At 52.2% G+C, this 18,962-nt stretch overlaps 1 protein-coding gene across 2 annotated transcripts in view; it reads left to right on the top strand.

The window, feature by feature from the left end:
* Window positions 1-8,100, top strand: part of CANT1 (calcium activated nucleotidase 1) — a 22,478-nt gene extending 14,378 nt beyond the window's left edge. For both annotated transcript variants that reach the window (XM_026455873.1, XM_026455875.1), the window contains 3 exons: window positions 2,278-2,930; window positions 4,582-4,785; window positions 5,891-8,100. In XM_026455873.1, coding sequence (XP_026311658.1) covers window positions 2,300-2,930; window positions 4,582-4,785; window positions 5,891-6,261 — 1,206 coding nt within the window. In that variant the 5' untranslated portion in view covers window positions 2,278-2,299 and the 3' untranslated portion in view covers window positions 6,262-8,100. The remainder of the gene's footprint in view (window positions 1-2,277; window positions 2,931-4,581; window positions 4,786-5,890) is intronic.
* Window positions 8,101-18,962: the final 10,862 nt, after the last annotated feature.

The raw sequence follows: 18,962 nt of genomic DNA, 5'->3' as shown, positions 1-18,962 counted from the left end.
CACTGCACTCCAGCCTGGGCAACAGAGCGAGACTCCGTCTCAACCAACCAACCAAATAAATAAATAAATAAATAAATAAATAAAAATACAAATACAAATACAAAATTAGCCAGGCGTGGTGGTGCATGCCTGTAATCCCAGCTACTAGGGAGTCTGAGGCAGGAGAATCGCTTGAACCCAGGAGACAGAGGTTGCAGTGAGCCGAGATCGCACCATTGTACTCCAGCCTGGGTAACAAGAGGAAAACTCTGTCTCAAAAGAAAAAAAAAAAGGATTAGCTGTGCATGGTGGCACACGCCTGTAGTCCCAGCTACTTGGGAGGCTGAGGTGGGAGGACTGCTTGAGCCTCAGAGGTTGAGGCTGCAGTGAGCGTGATCACGCCACTGCAATCCAGCCTGGGTGACAGAGCGAGGCCCTGTCTCAAAAAAAAACAAAGAAAGAAAAAAGAAATGTAGGTAGGATTTGCATAGGAGGTAAGACAGTAATTCAGGGCTCAGCAGAGACTTCTTGGGCCTGGCTGGGGTTTTGAAGCCTTGGGGCTAGAAAAGGCACAGGGAGGGGCAGGGCCTGGGCGTGGTCAGAGGAGGATGTCCAGCACTGGGAACTTCAGCCTTGCTGCCAGGAAGGCCCCGTGACCAGCCCTCTGACCACCTCAGGGGGTCCTGAGAGGCCTGCTCCTTAAAGGGAGCATGGAGTCTTCCCTGCCGGCCCGGAGGAACTGCTGACAGCCCCCCTCTGCTGTTCGGAGGCTCACTCTGAGCAGCAGGCCCCACATAAGAGCCTTGTTCACTCCTTGAACCTGACCCTGGGGCTAAAATCTAAGACTGTCCGAAAGTTCCATGTGGAACTGTCACCCTGTTTTTGCATCTTCTCAGCTAAGCAGCCTGCAGCGTGGAGAAGGGGGTTTCTCTGGTGGGGGTGTCTGTCGCTGGCTGCCGTGCACCAGGGCCTCACGGTTCACATATTTGGGGCCCAGAATTGCACAGAGCCATTGGAGTCCCCAAGCCCTTCCCAGGCGCCCTGGCAGGGAGGACAGCGTCTGCCCATAAAGGCACACGTTTGCTGCTTTGTTGTTTTCTCAAGGAGGACCCAGCCAGGGAAGCTTCTCAGGCCAGGATTCACTGGGTTATAGTTGGAGGGCGGAGATACGGAACCAGAGCACCGGGAGCCATCTCCCCACGCCCCATTGTGGTACTTGGCGGCTGTCCAGAGACAGGCAGCTCTCACCAAGGCGGCGCAGATGCGGGCCTGGCGCCCTGTGGCTGCACTGAGCCATCATGCCGTATGCCCAGGAAATGGGGTTGGCGGCAGCGGTGAAGGGCTGCAGTTCCTGGCCGCCACCAGCATCCTGACCCCAGGACTGTGCCACAGGACCACGCCTGGGGTGGCGGGTGACCTGGGAGAGGCCTGCGGCCTGGCTTGGCTGCACATTGAGCCCAGCAGTTCTTTGGAGCCAAGGCACAGACACGCTGGCCTCCAGGCAGCCCGAGCCACTCAGACTCTGGTCCCTGCAGTCATTTGCATTAATATAAAGGCACCAGGGGACAGACACTGCCTAAAACAACAACAGATACAAAAAAGAAGGAGGGTTTTTATTTGGTTTGGATCTGTTCTGTATTCAAATGCTTCAGGAGCCTACCCCAGAGGAAGTGGAGACTCCTTCACTTTACTGCACATCTGTCTGCTCCAGGCCAGGCACTGTTCTAGGAGTCAGGATACAGAGGTGGAGACAGAAACAAACAGACCAATAACTGTATACAATACTCTGATGTCAGATGGGGACAAGGGCCAGGGACCTAGGGACGGAGGGTGATGTCGGGTGATGTTGGCGGCAGGGCAGTCAGGGAGGGCTTCTTGGATGAGGCGGCATTTGAGTAAAATACAGACCTGTATGTACCCTGTCTGTGATCCTATCCCGCCTCAACCTGTCAACCTTCCCCTCCTACCTGACTCCCCGGCACTTCTCTCTAGAGGGACCACAGAGCACCAACCTGCATGGGACTTTCTTCTCTCACTCAGCTTCCCACCTTGCCACCTGGGACAGGGGAGATGGAATAATTTTGCTCTGGAAAGACTTCACGTCTTGCTGAGTGAAAGCAAGCAAAGATACTGCTAGAGTCGGGGATTCATTAAGCCAAGGGAGTAAGAATGGCCACAAAGTAGGGAAATACTGTCTCTTCCGGAAAAGTCAGCCACCAGCGCCTGCAGCTTCAGGAACTGAGACGTGACTGTGCTTGCGGGGGCGCTGACTTCTCTCCTCCCTCCCTGGCTGTGCAGGTCCCGCCTGACTGTCACGCTGATGCCCGTGCAGCCATCTGAGCACTCGGAATGGAATGAGTCTATGCACTCCCTCCGGATAAGTGTGGGGGGCCTTCCTGTGCTGGCGTCCATGACCAAGGCCGCGGACCCCCGCTTCCGCCCCCGCTGGCGGGTGATCCTGCCGTCCTTTGTGAGCGCCGCCATCCTCTGGCTGCTCTGCTCCCACCGCCCGGCCCCCGGCAGGCCCCCCACGCACAGTGCACACAACTGGAGGCTCAGCCAGGTGCCCGCCAGCTGGTACAATGACACCTACCCCCTGTCTCCCCCGCAAAGGACACCGGCTGGGATTCGGTACCGAATCGCAGTTATCGCAGACCTGGACACAGAGTCAAGGGCCCAGGAGGAAAACACCTGGTTCAGTTACCTGAAAAAGGGCTACCTGACCCTGTCAGACAGTGGGGACAAGGTGGCCGTGGAGTGGGACAAAGACCACGCGGTCCTGGAGTCCCACCTGGCGGAGAAGGGGAGAGGTATGGAGCTCTCTGACCTGACTGTCTTCAATGGGAAACTCTACTCCGTGGATGACCGGACGGGGGTTGTCTACCAGATCGAAGGCAGCAAAGCCGTGCCCTGGGTGATTCTGTCCGACGGCGACGGCACCGTGGAGAAAGGTAACTGGACCCTGAGGTTTCTATGGAGGTGTGGGTGGGGAGTGGGGCTCAGGGCCTGGCTGGCAAACACAGGCACACAGGAAAGAATTCACACACCCAGAAGCCAGCGATGTGGTGAGGGAGCACTTCTCCCTCTTGCTCTGACCCACGGCCCCCTTACCATTAGCCAGGAGCGTAGCCTACTGTCACTTCACACTGAGCAGTTTCTAGGAGCAAGAGCTTATTGCTAGAGGCCTGCGGGAGACGTGGGGAATCTTTCCAGGATGTTTTAGGCTGTATCCGCTGCTGCTCTGAGAGCCTCTGAGAACACAGCCCTTTTTACACCTTCAAAGCTTCTCAAGATCACACTGGGATGTACCCACCAGGAGCCTTACCTTGAAAGCCATGGGGTCAGATGGTTCTCACTCAAAACCCAGACTTTGGTTTCATGTTACTGAAGGGTAAACGGCTGCCCAGCCCTCCTCTCCCTGAACCCCAGCAGGGGGAGGGCATGTGTGAGCTGCAGCAACCCTCCTGGAGTGGAGCCTGATGCCAGCCTTTTAGTTCACCAGAAAGGAGGTGCTGCTTCCACAGGGCAGGGATAGGCTTTGGGTAGGCACGGTGGCCAGTGTCTTCCTCCAGGGAGGAGCTGGGGAGGCGCCAAGGACGCTGGCAGAGGACCTGCCAGCTCCTCGGAGCTCCGTTGGTCTGAGCTGGCAGTGGATCCCCACCTTCTAGAAAGCGGAAGGCCACCGCAGGCTGTCTGAGGTCAAGGAGGAACTGCCCTAAACAATGGCCACACAGTTCATGGCCGGCCAGGCCCTCGCCACACCCGGTGAGAAAAGCATCAGTGTTTGCCCAGGGCTGGGCAGGGGACCGACCTCACCTGAGGTATCAGAGTGTTGCTTCCTGCCTTGCACTTATCAGGGTTTTAGGCAACCCTACTGTAGTTCTGTCCTTCCCTTGGATAGGGAGAAAAGTGGGGTAAAGGGAGCTTTGGGGTTGGGCTGTGCTCAGGTCATCCGGGAGGGACGAAAGACCCAGGGGTGGAGAATGTCTCGTCGCACAAGGGGCCCAGGAGATGGCAGGTCCCTCCAGGGCCCTGCAGAGAAGCCGCAGTGGTCTCAGGCGGTTCAGGGGGCACAGCTCCAGCTCTCAGGGGCAAGAAGCTGGCAAAATTTGAGGAAAACAAACAGAAGTTAGAACACCAGGGTGTAGAGATGATAAGAATACACTGGGAGAACACAGGCTCCCACACAGGCTGAGCCGTGGCAGCCTTCAAAGTTAGGCTTATTTTAAATAAATCCGTTTAAAAAAAGCAAAAACAGCTTCTGAACAAATCCACTGGAAGGAAGCCTGGGAGCCCCAGCGCCACGCCCCTCTCCGGCCGCTGGCGTCAGAGTGATGCCCCGTGAGACCTCAGGTGTGGCCGAGGGCAGCACACGCACACCCCGGGACACGCGCGCCCCTTCAGAGTGCTGTCCCTTCTCAGCTTTTCTACCCTGTAAGGATAATCCTGAGGTTGGGGGTTACGGCTTGAGGAGCGGGGAGTTGGGGATCAGAGATGACTTGATAGTGGTCACTGAACCTTCAGGAGCTGTGGGGAGGGCAGCCGACCAGCCCTGGGCAGGAGCCAGGTGCAGGGCCTAAGGACACTGCTCTGCTTGGCCAGGCTTCAAGGCCGAGTGGCTGGCAGTGAAGGACGAGCATCTGTACGTGGGCGGCCTGGGCAAGGAGTGGACGACCACCACGGGCGACGTGGTGAACGAGAACCCGGAGTGGGTGAAGGTGGTGGGCTACAAGGGCAGCGTGGACCACGAGAACTGGGTGTCCAACTACAACGCTCTGCGGGCCGCCGCTGGCATCCGGCCGCCAGGTGAGAGACGCCTGCCCCAGCCCGCAGCATGACTTCCACAGCCCGCTCGCTGGGAACCTGCTTCCTCCTGCATGTGCCTCCAAGACCCTTTTTTTTTTAGACAAACTCTTGCTCTGTCACCCAGGCTGGAGTGGAGTGGCGCGATCTCAGCTCACTGCAACCTGCACCTCCTGGGTTCAAATGATTCTTCTGCCTCAGCCTCTGCAGTAGCTGGGACTACAGGTGTGCACCACCATGCCCAGCTAATTTTTGTCTTTTTAGTGGAGACAGGGTTTCACCATGTTGCCCAGGATGGTCTCGAACTCCTGACTTCAGGTAATCCGGTGATCCACCTGCCTCGGCCTCCCAAAGTGCTGGGATTATGGGCGCGAGCCTCCGCACCCAGCCTCCAAGGCCCGTTTCTTGCTTGATTTTAGTGATTTTGGTTGCCTCTGATGGTGGCTCCCCTCAAGCCAGTGGATTCTGGCGGCAAACGAGCCATTTTCTCTTTCTTATCCCAATCACCCCAGCAGCTGGCCTCCCCGCATCCCCGCCTGTGGCCCCGTTGTCTGCACTGCTGGATCAGGCCCTGTCCCCACCCCTGGTGCTGGGCCATGGTGCCTCACACCAACATAGGGCCAGCAGCACTTTGGCCTCCCCTTAGTCAGGATGGCGTAGGCCTGAGGTGCCTGAGGTTCAGGAGGAAGCGACTGAGTCTGTGCCTTGGGCTCCAGACGCTGTCTCCTCTTCCTTGCAGCCTCAAGGCAGCCTCCCCACCCGATCCCTCCCCACCTCCAGTGGGGGTTTGTTCCCTTTCCTTGGGCTCCTCTGGATCAGCCCTGAGGAGGCGCTGACGAGCTGCCATCCCTGAGATTCCTGGTGCAGCTCGCAGGCAGCTCTTGGGGGAACGGGAGGAGGCTTCAGGGAGGGGGTGCTGCAGGTTCCCTGCGTGGGGTCACCAAGAACACAAAACCCTCCAGGAGCCTGGAGAGCAGGGGGGCGGGTCGCTGTGGGCTGGCGAGCCCTGGTGGTCGCAGCCCCATGCCTGCTGCTGCGCACGGCCTGATGGCGTGGGGCTGGGCACGCCAGGCTGCATGCGTGTCTGACCCACAGTCCCGGTTCCCAGGCTACCTCATCCATGAGTCTGCCTGCTGGAGTGACACGCTGCAGCGCTGGTTCTTCCTGCCGCGCCGTGCCAGCCAGGAGCGCTACAGCGAGAAGGACGACGAGCGTAAGGGCGCCAACCTGCTGCTGAGCTCCTCCCCCGACTTCGGCGACATCGCTGTGAGCCACGTGGGGGCAGTGGTCCCCACTCACGGCTTTTCGTCCTTCAAGTTCATCCCCAACACTGATGACCAGATCATTGTGGCCCTCAAGTCCGAGGAGGACAGCGGCAGAGTCGCCACCTACATCATGGCCTTCACGCTGGACGGGCGCTTCCTCCTGCCAGAGACCAAGATCGGAAGCGTGAAGTACGAAGGCATCGAGTTCATTTAACTCAAAACGGAGACGCTGAGCAAGGCCATCAGGACTCAGCTTTTATAAAAACCAGCTTTGTTTTGTTTTGTTCTTTTTGGAACTGTGCCTGGGTTGGAGGCTTGGACAGGGAGCCCGGTCCCAGGCTGGGCAGGGGCGTGGGCAGTGGACCCCCAGGCCCCACGGAGGCCGCGGTCTGAACGGCTCTCCATGCTGCGGTCTGATGGTGAGATCGGTCACTTCAGGCATTGACTCAAGGCCTGCCGAACTGGCCGGGCCCTTTCTTCCATCCGACCTCCTTTCTTCTCTTTCCTACGTTCTTTTGTTCAGTAAATATCCCTGGAGCTCCTACCATATGTCAGGCACTATGCCTCACCCCGAGAACGCAGTGAGCATGAGGTGGACCTGTTTGCTGGGAACCCCAGGTCACCCCCTTTTCTTCCTACTCTCAGCCTGGAGCATCATGTCCACCCCTGCAGATCCTTGGAAAAGAAAATGTTTACGTTGTAGGGTATTGCATGGCCACGAGCGAGGGCAGGCCCCTGGGGACACATCTGCCCACAGCGGCACAGGCCAGGGTGCAGGCCCATCTGTTGGTTCTCAGGCCTCAGATAAAACCATCTCCGCGTCATATGGCCAGTGACCACTTTCTCCCTTCAGGAAAATTCTGCGGCTGTGCAGCATTTTGAAGTTTTAATTATTAACCTGCTTTCATTAAAGCAGTTTCCTTTCTTATAAAATGGAATCACCAAATCTGATCGCACAGAGCGAGGTCCTGTAGTTACCCAGCCTGCTCCAGCAGTGGGGGAGATTGTGAGGAAGCAGTGACAGTTGGTGAAGCAAGTGTCCGATTTCAGAGTTCTTGGCCAACGGATACAAAGATAAAACGTTGCCTTTTTCTAGCAACTATCAGAAATCGTCATGCCTTTCAAGACTTCTATGAATGACTTGAATTTTTTATTCCCTGCCTAGGGTCTGTGACCGAGGCCTGTCACTTCCCTGGGGTTTCTTTCCTTGGCCTTTATTTCTCCTCTTCCAGTGGGAGTTTTGCAGCCTCTTCTCCATGGAAACTTCACATGAGCGTTGGCTGGGCCTCGGCTTCACTGGAGTGTCTTCTCAGTGCTCCAGGGCGAAGGCAGAGTGGGATTTGAGACCGAGGCTAGGCACGACCCAGGCTGAGAAGGGACATTTCCTTCATCACAGTGCCCTCCCCACAGCACTACCTCACCCCGACCCCCACCCTTACTCCCACCCCCACACCTCGATCGTCAGGGGTGCCCCGGCGGCCAGAGGGTGCCGGCTCTGGCTGTCCCTGTGCCGGTCCCTCACAAACCTCTCCCCTTTTGAAACTCAAGCACAGCTGCGAGGAGGGCAGCCAGGAGGGACCCTCTCGCACTGGTTGTCTCTTTCCCCGCTATGTCATGGGTAGTGGAGGAAGCGAAGGAAGTGAACGCTGAATGTGACACATTTCCGAAGAGCTCAGCTGTCACCGGGCACAGCCTGGAAGCCCCAAGTCTGTTCTGACTTGGCCTGGCCGTCTCTGGCCCGCCTCCTAGATCGTTGTCCTTGATGTCCAGGCTGGGCCATTTAAAGCAGAGCCGCAGTCAGGAAGGTTGGGGGACTCGGGGCTGTGCTGGATTTTGAGGCCTTGCTGATGTATGTTCACATCAGCCCATGAGCCACAGGCCAGGTGCCCGGGAGCAGCCTCTCACCACACAGGCAGTGATTTGCGATTGGCGATTACTTTAAAGCTCACCTTTCTTCTTTCCCTCTCTGTTCGCTGCTGTCAGCATAACGATTGTGTTCCTTCCCTATGGGATCCATCTGTTTTGTAAACAATAAAGTGTCTGAGGGGCTGTAGTTGTCTTGTCTCCGGTCTGTGCTGACTGTTGGCAGAGGCCTGGCCATGAGAGCTCCTGCGCAGGATGCTGGGCGTACGCACGGGAGTCGCCCGCCAGGGAAGCCCGTCTGGAAACTGCATCTTCAGTCCGCCTTGTCCCACAGTCTCAAGGCTCTCCAAGAGCACGAGTGTTGTGGTCAGAAAGGTAGGATCTGAAGCCACTGCAAGCCCAGTCCTGGCTCTGTCCCCGTCCAGCTGCATGTCCTTAGGCAAATAACCTAACTTTGCCGTGCCTCAGTGTCCTCGTCTGCAAAAGGAAGCTAATCGCAGAGCTCATCCCAGGACTGCAGTGAATGGTAAGTGACTGGGTACGCGCAAGGGTCTTAGAACATTACCTGACGTGTGCTGGGCACCCAGGTACCCATTTTGTTGCTGCTCATCCCTGGGGAGCCATCTGGATGACTTGGTAAGGAGGTGCTCAGGTGAGAGGTCAGGGCTGAGCTGGTGTCTTTAGTGTATCTGGTGAATCCGCAGGAACAGAGGAGGTCACTCCAGGGGACACATGGAAGAATCCCCATCACTGAAACCACAGGTGCCAGGGAGGCAGGCACTGGCCAAGAAAGACCTCAACTGGAGACAGGACAGGGGCGGCCAGAGAGGGAGAAAAAACCTGGAGAGCGGAGTCAGAAAAGCCAATTGTGCCCACGTCGGCACCTTACCCTTCAGACTCTCTCTTCTTCCCCGCCGCCTCCGGGTCCCAGACCCAGTGAACCTCCTCAGTGCCCTCTGGGATGGCCCCTGGGGAGTCCCTGGCTCCCTCTGGCACTCGCCTCTCAAGGCAGCCCCCTGGTGCCACTCTTGGTGTCTGGGCCAAGTCCCCCTCCCCTGGTCCCTTCTGACCTGGAGTATGACAGCTCCACTGTCAGCGGCTCCAGATGCCACAGCGGCCCCTCGTGCCGCCCGCACGCCCTGCTCTCTCACCCCTGGCAAACGGTCCCTTCACTGAAGCCTCCTTAGATGATCCTCATTCGGGTGCCATCTTTTCCTGCTGGGAGCCTGACCAAGACAGCACCGCAGGGAGGCGGCCTCTCCAGAAGCACACACGTGGCAGCGAGGTCTCCAGAGAGACTCCATGATTGAGCAACAAGGAGAACTGGGCGTTCTTGGCGAGGATCCACGGGAGAGCAGTTCCAGAAAAAGCCAGGGCGCATCGGGCCAAGGTGGGTTGGGATAAGGAACTGTGCGTAAGCTCTTGATCATCTGTTTAAGAAGCTGTGACGTGCGGGACTCGAGGGGCGATGACTGCTGGCTCCGCACTCATGGGTCCAGCATACAACTCATCTGCAAATGGAAGACTCTCCGGTCACCTCAACTGGACGAAAACCGAGGTTTGCTTTCTTTCATACCGCGTGTTAATCCTGTCTTCCAGTATACTTTTATTCTTTCCTTTTTTTTTTTTTTATTTTGGGGGGATGGAGTCTTGCTGTGTCTCCCAGGCTGTACAGGGACTTCACTGCAACCTCCATCTCCCAGGTTCAAGCAGTTCTCCTGCCTCAGCCTCCCAAGTAGCTGGGATTACAGGCATGCGCCACCACGCCCGGCTAATTTTATATTTTTAGTAGAGATGGGATTTCTCCATATTGACCTGGCTGGTCTCAAACTCCTGCTCTCAAGTGATCCATCTGCCTCAGCCTCCCAAACTGTTGGGATTACAGGCGTGAGCCACCGCACCCAGCCACGGTACACTTTAAATTGATAAATCTCAAGGTAAGTTATCCCTTCACGCAGTTAAAAGAGTTAAAGCAAAAATGAACTACTTTCACGCTCTGAAAACCCCTGGCCCAGAAGAGGCTTCACTGGAGACTTGTACCAGACACGTAAGGGAGAAGTAATACCAAAGCAACACAGAATCTTCCATGATTCTGGGAGTTGGGAACACTTTTCCAGCTCCTTTTATGAGGGCACCACTACACTGATACCAAAACCAGACAAATACATTACCAAAAATAAATAAATAAATACCAGTATCCCTCATGAACATAGACGTAAAAATCCTGGCCAGGCGCGGTGGCTCACGCCTGGAATCCCAGCACTTTGGGAGGCCAAGGCAGGTGGGTCACGAGGTCAGGAGATCGAGACCATCCTGGCTAACACGGTGAAACCCCGTCTCTACTAAAAATACAAAACAATTAGCCGGGCATGGCGGCGGGCGCCTGTGGTCCCAGCTACTCGGGAGGCTGAGGCAGGAGAATGGCGTGAACCCGCGAGGCGGAGCTTGCAGTGAGCCGAGATAGCACTACTGCACTCCAGCTTGGGTGACAGAGCGAGACTCCGTCTCAAAAAACAACAACAAAACAGGCTGCAGTAAAGAAACCAGCTAAACCCCACCAAAACCAAGTGGCGATGAAAGTGACCTCTGGCTGTCCTCACTGCTACGCTCCTGCAAGCACCATGACAAATGCCGTGGCAATATCAGGAAGTTACCTTATGTGATCTAAAAATGGGAGGCATGAATAACCCTTGTTTAGCATGTCCTCAAGAAATAACCATAAAAAGGGACAGTCAGCAGCCCTGGAGCTGCTCTGCCTTTGGAGTTGCCATTCTTTATTCCTTTTTTTTTTTTTTTTTTTTTAAATGGAGTCTCGCTCCATTGCCCAGGCTGGAGTGCAGTGACACGATCTTGGCTCGCTGCAATCTCCGACTCCTGGGTTCAAGTGATTCTCCTGCCTCAAGCCTCCTTAGTAGCTGGGATTACAGGCATGCACCACCACGCCCGGCTAATTTTTATGTTTTTAGTAGAGATGGAGTTTCACCATGTGGTCAGGCGGGTCTCCAACTCCTGAACTCCTGACCTTGTGATCTGCCTGCCTCAGCCTCCCTAAGTGTTGGGATTACAGGTGTGAGCCACCGCACCTGGCCTACTTTCTTTTTTTTTTTTTTGAGACAGAGTCTTGCTCTGTTGCCCAGGCTGGAGTGCAGTGGCTGGATCTCAGCTCACTGCAAGCTCCATCTCCTGGGTTTACGCCATTCTCCTGCCTCAGCCTCCTGAGTAGCTGGGATTACAGGCTTGAGCCACCGCGCCCGGCCGCCCGGCCTACTTTCTTAATAAACTTACTGTCACTTTACTCTATGGACTTGCCCAGAATTCCTTCTTGTGTGAGATCCAAGAACCCTCTCTTGGTGACCTGAATCGGGACCCCTTTCCCGTAACATTCTCATTTTTTGATTATTGCTGAATTTGGCTTGCTAATCTGTGCTAAGGAGTTCTTTTTTTTTTTTTTTTGAGATGGAGTCTCACTCTGTTGCCCAGGCTGGAGTGCAGTGGCACAATCTTGGCTCACTGCAGCCTCCGACTCCCAGGTTCAAGGGTTCAAGCGATTCTCCTGCCTCAGCCTCCCCAGTACAGGGATTACAGTCATGCGCCACAACGCCCAGCTAAATGTTATGTTTTTAGTAGAGATGGGGTTTCACCATGTTGGCCAGGCTGGTCTCGAACTTCTGACCTCGTGATTCGCCCACCTCGACCTCCCAAAGGGCTGGGATTGCAGGTGTGAGCCACTGCACCCAGTCAGCCTGTTTTATCAGCGAGGTATATCTTGTTCCAAACTTCTGTCTCCAGTGACTAAGAATGCCTAAACCTCCTGGGAATGCACCCCAGCAGCTCTCAGCCATATTTTACCCAGACCCTGTTCAAGATGGAGTGGCTCTGGTTCAAACGCCTCTGACAAGAATACTTCATGATAGGTGTGGTTTATTCTAGGAATACAGGGTTAGTTCAATATTCTGAAATCAATCAATGAAATTCATATTAACGACTAAAAAGGGGGCAGGGTGTGATGACTCACGCCTGTAATCCCAGCATTTTGGGGGGCTGAGGTGGGCAGATCATTTGAGGTCAGGAGTTCGAGACCAGCCTGGCCAACATGGCAAAACCCCGTCTCTACTAAAAACACAAAAATTAGCTGGGCGTGGTGGGGCACACCTATAGTCCCAGCTACTTGGGAGGCTGAGGCAGGGGAATCGCTTGAACCTGAGAGGCGGAGGTTGCTGTGAAACGACATCATGCCATTGCTTTCCAGCCTGGGTGACAGAGTGAGACTCCATCTCAAAAAAAAAAAAGTGGGCGGGGAAAGCATGATCTCAAAAGATATAGAAAAAGCATTTGACAGAATCTAACACCCAATCACCCAATCCAATTCTAAACAAAAAGCCAAAAAACCCCTTAGAGAACGTCCTTAACCCAATGAAGGGCACCGGTGAGAAGTTCGCAGCTAAGCTCCTACTTCATGGTCAGACACGGAATGCCTTCCCCCTAAGGAACAAGGCAAGAGTGTCTGTTTTCACCACTTTTTTCCCCACCATTTTTTCCTTTGAAATTAAATTTTGAACCACATAGAGGTTGCAAAAATGCAGTAGGTCCTGTGAAAGGAAAATAAAAACCCCAATTCACTCTGCCAATAGGAAAAGCCGTGAAGCTGAGAGCTGAGTCATGCAAGCAGCTGCCTTTCCTTTTGTTCCTAAGCAGATAGCGACCGAGGAAAGGCTAAAGACTGCAGGTAGCTACTGCGCTCACCTTATCTTATGTGAAGTGCCAGTTTACTGAGCACCAGGTGAATACACCATTGACTGTTCCCCTGCCTGCTCCTCTTCTGACCGGACCCTCCCTCTTCCCCCTCCAGCCTGCATTTCCCCTTTAAATATGGAAGCCCTCAAAGTCACCTCTGGAGACAGGCACAGACCACAGACTGTTTCAGTGATTCCGTATTTTGTCACGTTTTTGTTTTGCCTCCCTGGCCTTGTCCTTAACCTTGGCAAAAGTAATTGGTTGAGAACTGTCTCAGACACTTTTTGGTTTACATCCCCCTTGTCTGTGGGGGATACATTCCAAGACCCGCAGTGGATGCCTGAAACCCTAGATAGTATGGAATTTACTGTTCTACATTCATACCTGCGAGAAAGCTTAACTCATAAATTAGGCACAGTAAGAGATTAACAGTAGCATAGTAAATAGAACAATCAGAACAATAGTCTGAAATAAGAGTTATGTGCATGTGGTCTCTAAATATCTTACCGTACTGTACTCGCCCTTGTGATGAATAAGGGAAGGAGCAGGATGGCACAGTATTTCATCCCAGTAGGAACAGTGTACAATTTAAAAGTTATGAATTATTTCTGGAATCTTCCATTTAATATTTTCAGACCTCAGATGACCGCGGGTAACTGAAACTGCAGTAAGTGAAACCGCAGATAAGTGGGGACAGCAGTTGTGTTTCTGTGTAGCATTCATATGGCTCCCTCCAATGTACTGATTCCCTAAGTACAGTACATTTACCAAACCCAGGAAACTGACATTGCTCTCATCACTTTTATTCGTCATCCTATTGGTGCAAAAGAAAAAAAGGAAATTGTTCAGATTTGAAAAGAAGGAATAAAACTGTCTTTATTCGCTAGTGACAAGCTTGACTAGCTAGACGAGCCTAAGAAATCTTCAAAAAATAGCTCTGAGGCTAGGTACGGTGGCTCACACCTATAATCCCAGCACTTTGGGAGGCTGAGACAAGAGAATCACTTGAGCCCAGGAGTTCAAGGCCAGCCTGGGCAACACAGCAAGACCCTCTACAAAAAATTGTAAAGATTAGCTGGATGTGGTCGCGCATGCCTGTGGTCCCAGCTACATGGGAGGCTGAATGGGAGGATCACTTGTGCCCAGGAGGTTGGGGCTGCAGTTGTATTTGTACCACTGCACTCCAACCTGGGTAACAGAGCAAGATTCTGTCTCAAAAAAACCACAGAACTACACATACTAAATTTAATAATTAATATGTTAAATTTAACATATTAATATATTAATTCCACATACAAAATTTAACTTTATTATAACTGCAATGAACAACTAGAAATTGAAAAATTTTTAAACATTGTCAATTACAGTAGCACCAAAAATCAGGAAATAGTTAGCTGTAAGTCTAACAAAAGATGTGTGACATCTCCATCCTGAAACTACGAAACACTGATGAAGAAAATCAAAGACCCAAAGGAGTAAAACAGTATACATCGTCATGGGTCTAAAGACTTGATTTTGAAAAAGGAAAGCAAAGTTGAAGGACTTATACTATCTGGCTTCAAGACTTCCTATAATGCTACAAGTAATCAAAACAGTGCAGTATTGCCGTAAGAAAAACAGACCCTTATGGATGTGGCCCCTTGACTTTTGACAAAAGAGCCAGTGTAATTCACCTGAAATCCAAAAGATTGTCTTCCCAAAAGGATTTTTGGTGCTGGGACAACTCTGTGTACCCCGAAAACTTGAGACAGGTCTCAGTTAATTTATTTTATTTTATTTATTTGTTTGGGACAGAATCTCTCTCTCTCTCTCGCCAGGCTGGAGTGCAGTGGCGTGATCTTGGCTCACTGCAACCTCTGCCTCCCAGGTTTAAGGGATTCTCCTGCCTCAGCCTTCCGAGTAGCTGGGATTACAGGTGTGCACCACCACACCCGGCTAATTTTTTATATTTTGGTAGAGAGAGGGTTTCACCATGTTGGCCAGGCTGGTCTTGAATTCCTGACCTCAAGTGATCTGCCCTCCTTGGCCTCCCAAAGTGCTGGGATTATAGGCGTGAGCCACCATGCTCAGTGGGACTCAGTTAATTTAGAGGTTATTTTGCCAAGGTTGAGGACATGGGCGTCCCTGACAACAGCCTCAGGAGGGCCTGACAATGTGGGCCCAAGGTGGTGGGAGCACAGCTTGGTTTTATACATTTTAGGGAGATATTAAGACATCAATCAACACATGTAAAATGAACATTGGTTCAGTCTGGAAAGGCAGGAGAACTCCAAGTGGGGAGGGGGCCTCCAGGTCACAGGTAGATGAGAGACAAATGGTGGCATTCTTCTTTTTTTTTCTTTTGACAGAGTCTTGCTCTGTCGCCCAGGCTGGAGTGAGTGGCACTATCTCGGCTCACTGCAACCTCCGCCTCCCGAGTTCACGCCATTCTCCTGCCTCAGCCTCCCAAGTAGCTGGGACCACAGGCAGGAGCCACCTCGCCCGGCTAATTTTTTGTATTTTTAGTAGAGACGGGTTTTCACCATGTTAGCCAGGATGGTCTCCATCTCCTGACCTCGTGATCCGCCTGCCTTGGCCTCCCAGAGTGCTGGGATTCCAGGCGTGGCCACCGCGCCCGGCGAGCAGAGGGTGACTGAATAGAATGGAAGGCAAGTTGGCCCTAAGCAGCCCCAGCTTCACTTTTCCCTTTAGCTGGTGATTTTGGGGCCCAAGATCTTTTCCTTTCACAACTCTGTTCTCTATGGGAACAAATGACTTCAACCCTTACCTCCCACCATACTCAAAATTCACTCAGGAAAGACTAGAGACCCAAATATAACAGCTAAAAGTACCAGACTCCTAGAAGACAGGAGAAAACCTTTGTGACCTAGGGTTAGGCCAAGATTTCATAGATCTGACAGCAGAAGAATGACAAATTGAGCTTCATCCAAATTCAAAACCTTTGCTCTGCCAGGCACGGTGCCTCACATCTCTAATCCCAGCACTTTGGGAGGCTGAGGTAGGCAGATCACCTGAGGTCAGGAGTTCGGGACCAGCCTGAACAACATGGTGAAACCCTGTCTCTACTAAAAATATAAATATTAGCTAGGTGTGGTGATGCAGCCTCCCAAGTAATCCCAGCTACTCAGGAGGCTGAGCCAGGAGAATCACTTGAACCGGGAGGCAGAGGTTGCAGTGGGCCGAACTTGTGCCATTGCACTTCAGCCTGGGCAACAAGAGCCAAACTCCATCTCAAAATAAATAAATAGATAAATACATAAATAAATAAATAAATAAATAAATAAATAAAAATAAAACTTTGCTCTTCAGGAAACACCATTAAGGTAACAAAAAGCGTCCCAGCGTGGTGGCTCACGCCTGTAATCCCAGCACTTTGGGAGGCCGAGGCGGGCAGATCACGAGGTCAGGAGATTGAGACCATCCTGGCTAACACGTTGAAACCCCGTCTTTACTAAAAATACAAAAAAATTAGCCAGGCGAGGTGGTGGGCACCTGTAGTCCCAGCTACTCGGGAGGCTGAGGCAGGAGAATGGTGTGAACCTGGGAGGTGGAGCTTTCAGTGAGCTGAGATAGAGCCACTGCGCTCCAGCCTGGGCAACAGAGCAAGACTCCGTCTCAAAAAAAACAGAAGGCCGGGCACGATGGTTCACACCTGTAATCCCAGCACTTTGTAGGGCCGAGGCAGGCGAATCACGAGGTCAGGAGATTGAGACCATCCTGGCCAACACGGTGAAACCCCATCTCTACTAAAAAAAAAATACAAAAAATTAGCCGGCGTGGTGGCAGGTGCCTGTCGTCTCAGCTACTCAAGAGACTGAGGCAGGAGAATGGCGTGAACCCAGGAGGCAGAGGTTGCAGTGAGCCAAGATTGCGCCACTGCACTCCAGCCTGGGGGACAGAGCGAGATTCTGTCTCAGGAAAAAAAAAAAAAAAAAGATAATGGAGAGCAAGCTTTTCGTTAAAAAAAAAATGTGTAAATCATACATCTGCTACAGGAACAAAATATATATGAAGAACTTACACAACAAGCCAGTTTTCAAATGTGCGTAAGATTTGAACAGTTGCTTTGCCAAAGAGATGGTGTGAATGACAGAGAAGCATAAAGATGCTCAACATCATTCGTCATTATAACCGCAAAGAAACTTTACTACATGCCCTCCAGAATGGATGAAATTGAAAGACTGACAATAGCAAGTATTGGTGATGATTTAGAGCCACTGGAACACGAAGAAACTACTAGCAAGAACACAAAATGTTTCAGCAACTTTGGAAAACAGCTTCTTTTCTTTTTTCCTTTTACTTTTTTTTTTTTTCTGAGAAGGTGTTGCACTCTGTCGCCCAGGCTGGAATGTAGTGACACAATCTCAGCTCACTGCAACCTCTGCCTCATGGGTTCAAGCGATTCTCCTGCCTCAGCCTCCCGAATAGCTGGGATTACAGGCGCCCACCACCACGTTTGGCTAATTTTTGTATTTTTTTGTAGAGACAGGGTCTCACCATCTTGACCAGGCTGGTCTTGAACTCCTGACCTTGTGATCTACCCACCTCAGCCTCCTGAAGTGCTGGGTAGTTTCTTAAAAAGGTAAACACGTATTTACCATATGACCCAGTAATGCTGCTCCTAGGTATTTACACAAAATAAATACTTACATTCACACAAAGACTTGTATCCAAATGTTTCCAGCAGCTTTATGCAGAATAGTGGAAGATGGAATGACCCAAATGTCCATCAGTGCAAATATGCGTTAACAGCGGTGTTCTGTCCATACAGTGGGCTGCTACCCAGCAAAACCAGGAGCCAGTTACTGACTGTTGAGATAGCATGGATGGATCTCAAAAGCATTGTGGTAAGTAAAAGAAGCCACATGCAAAATATTAAATGCTGTGTGATTCCATTTAGAGGGAATTCTAGAGGCCAGGAGTGGTGCCTCATGCCTATAATCCCAGCGCTTTGGGAGGCAGAGGCAGGTGGATCACCTGAGGTCAGAAGTTTGAGGCCAGCCTGGCCAATGTGGAGAAACCCCTTCTCTACTAAAAATACAAAAATTAGCTGGGCATGGTGATGGGCTCACCTGTAATCCCAGCTACTCGAGTAGGGAGGCTGAGGCAGGAGAATCGCTTGAACCTGGGAGGCAGAGGTTGCAGTGAGCCGAGATCGTGCCACTGCACTCCAGCCTGGGCAATGGAGGGAGAGTGTGTCTTAGAAAAGAAGACAAAATAGAGGGAATTCTAGGAAAGGCAACCAGCAGTGGCAGAAGCTGAGACGTGGTTGCTGGGAAGGGGCTGGGGGAGGGGTGGCTGCAGAGAGGCATGAGAGAATTCCTGGAGTGATTAAAACACCCTAAGTAATGATTGTTGTCACGATACCATCGCTACACATTTGCCAAAACTTTGCAGGTAAATTACATGCCAACAAAGCCAATTTTTAAAACGAAGAAAATGATGCGTTTGAAATCCCAGTTTTTCCCCTTCCAGCTGCACAATTTTAGCCGATTACATTGCCTGGTTGAGCCTCTGTTTTCTCGTCTGTAACAGGGAACATAAGAGCAGCTGCTTCCCATCGTGGCTGGAAGTATTAAATGCGTTCATTCGTGGCAAGGTTTACAGTAATGCCTGGTGAAATCCATATTAGCTATTATAGGGAGTGTTCCTCTATTTGCGGAGAGGTTTGGGGTAGAGGCACAAAAGATGATCTTACAGGCCAGTTAACCATTCTCATCTCTGAAAACACCCAGCATTTTCCCCACCGTGTCTTGGGAGTGGCTTCCTGATGACAGCAGTTCTGTCCACACGAATCTGAGGCTGTCACCCAGCTCTCTTCTCAGAACTGAGCTGCCTGTCCACTGCCTGTCCCCTGCCAGTGCTTCCCACCACCCCTGGTCATCGCACACCGGAAAGGCCTTGTGAGCCCCAGGGGAGCAGATACTGGTGCTCTGATTCCACAAGGAGGCCTCTGGGTCTTCCATTTTACCTGCCTGGATGGCTCAGGACTTTCCCGGGCTCTGGAGCTAAAGATTCAGCATCTGAGTTTTAAAACATTTCCCAGCACTTCCCAGAGATGCCCTCCTGTCCTCGGCACTCCTGTCCTTCCCTGGCCACTTGGGCAGGAGTCATTAGCGCTGCTGAGAAGGGATGATGCTGGGGTTTCCGTGCACTGAGGCGCTTAATCCGGATGAGATTTTTTAAACTCCCCACAGCCTGCTCGGCCAGTTCTATTTCCAGCTGCATCTGCCCCTGGGTCTTCACAGCTCCTCTGGAGGGGATTAGGCAAACCGTGCAGCTGCCTATAACCTCACATCTTGAGGGAAATAGTCATTG

Source organism: Piliocolobus tephrosceles, chromosome 16 (assembly GCF_002776525.5).
Source record: "Piliocolobus tephrosceles isolate RC106 chromosome 16, ASM277652v3, whole genome shotgun sequence".
Classification (NCBI taxonomy): Eukaryota; Metazoa; Chordata; class Mammalia; order Primates; family Cercopithecidae; genus Piliocolobus; species Piliocolobus tephrosceles.
Note: the sequence above shows the minus strand (reverse complement) of the source record. Positions and strands in the feature narration are given on the sequence as shown.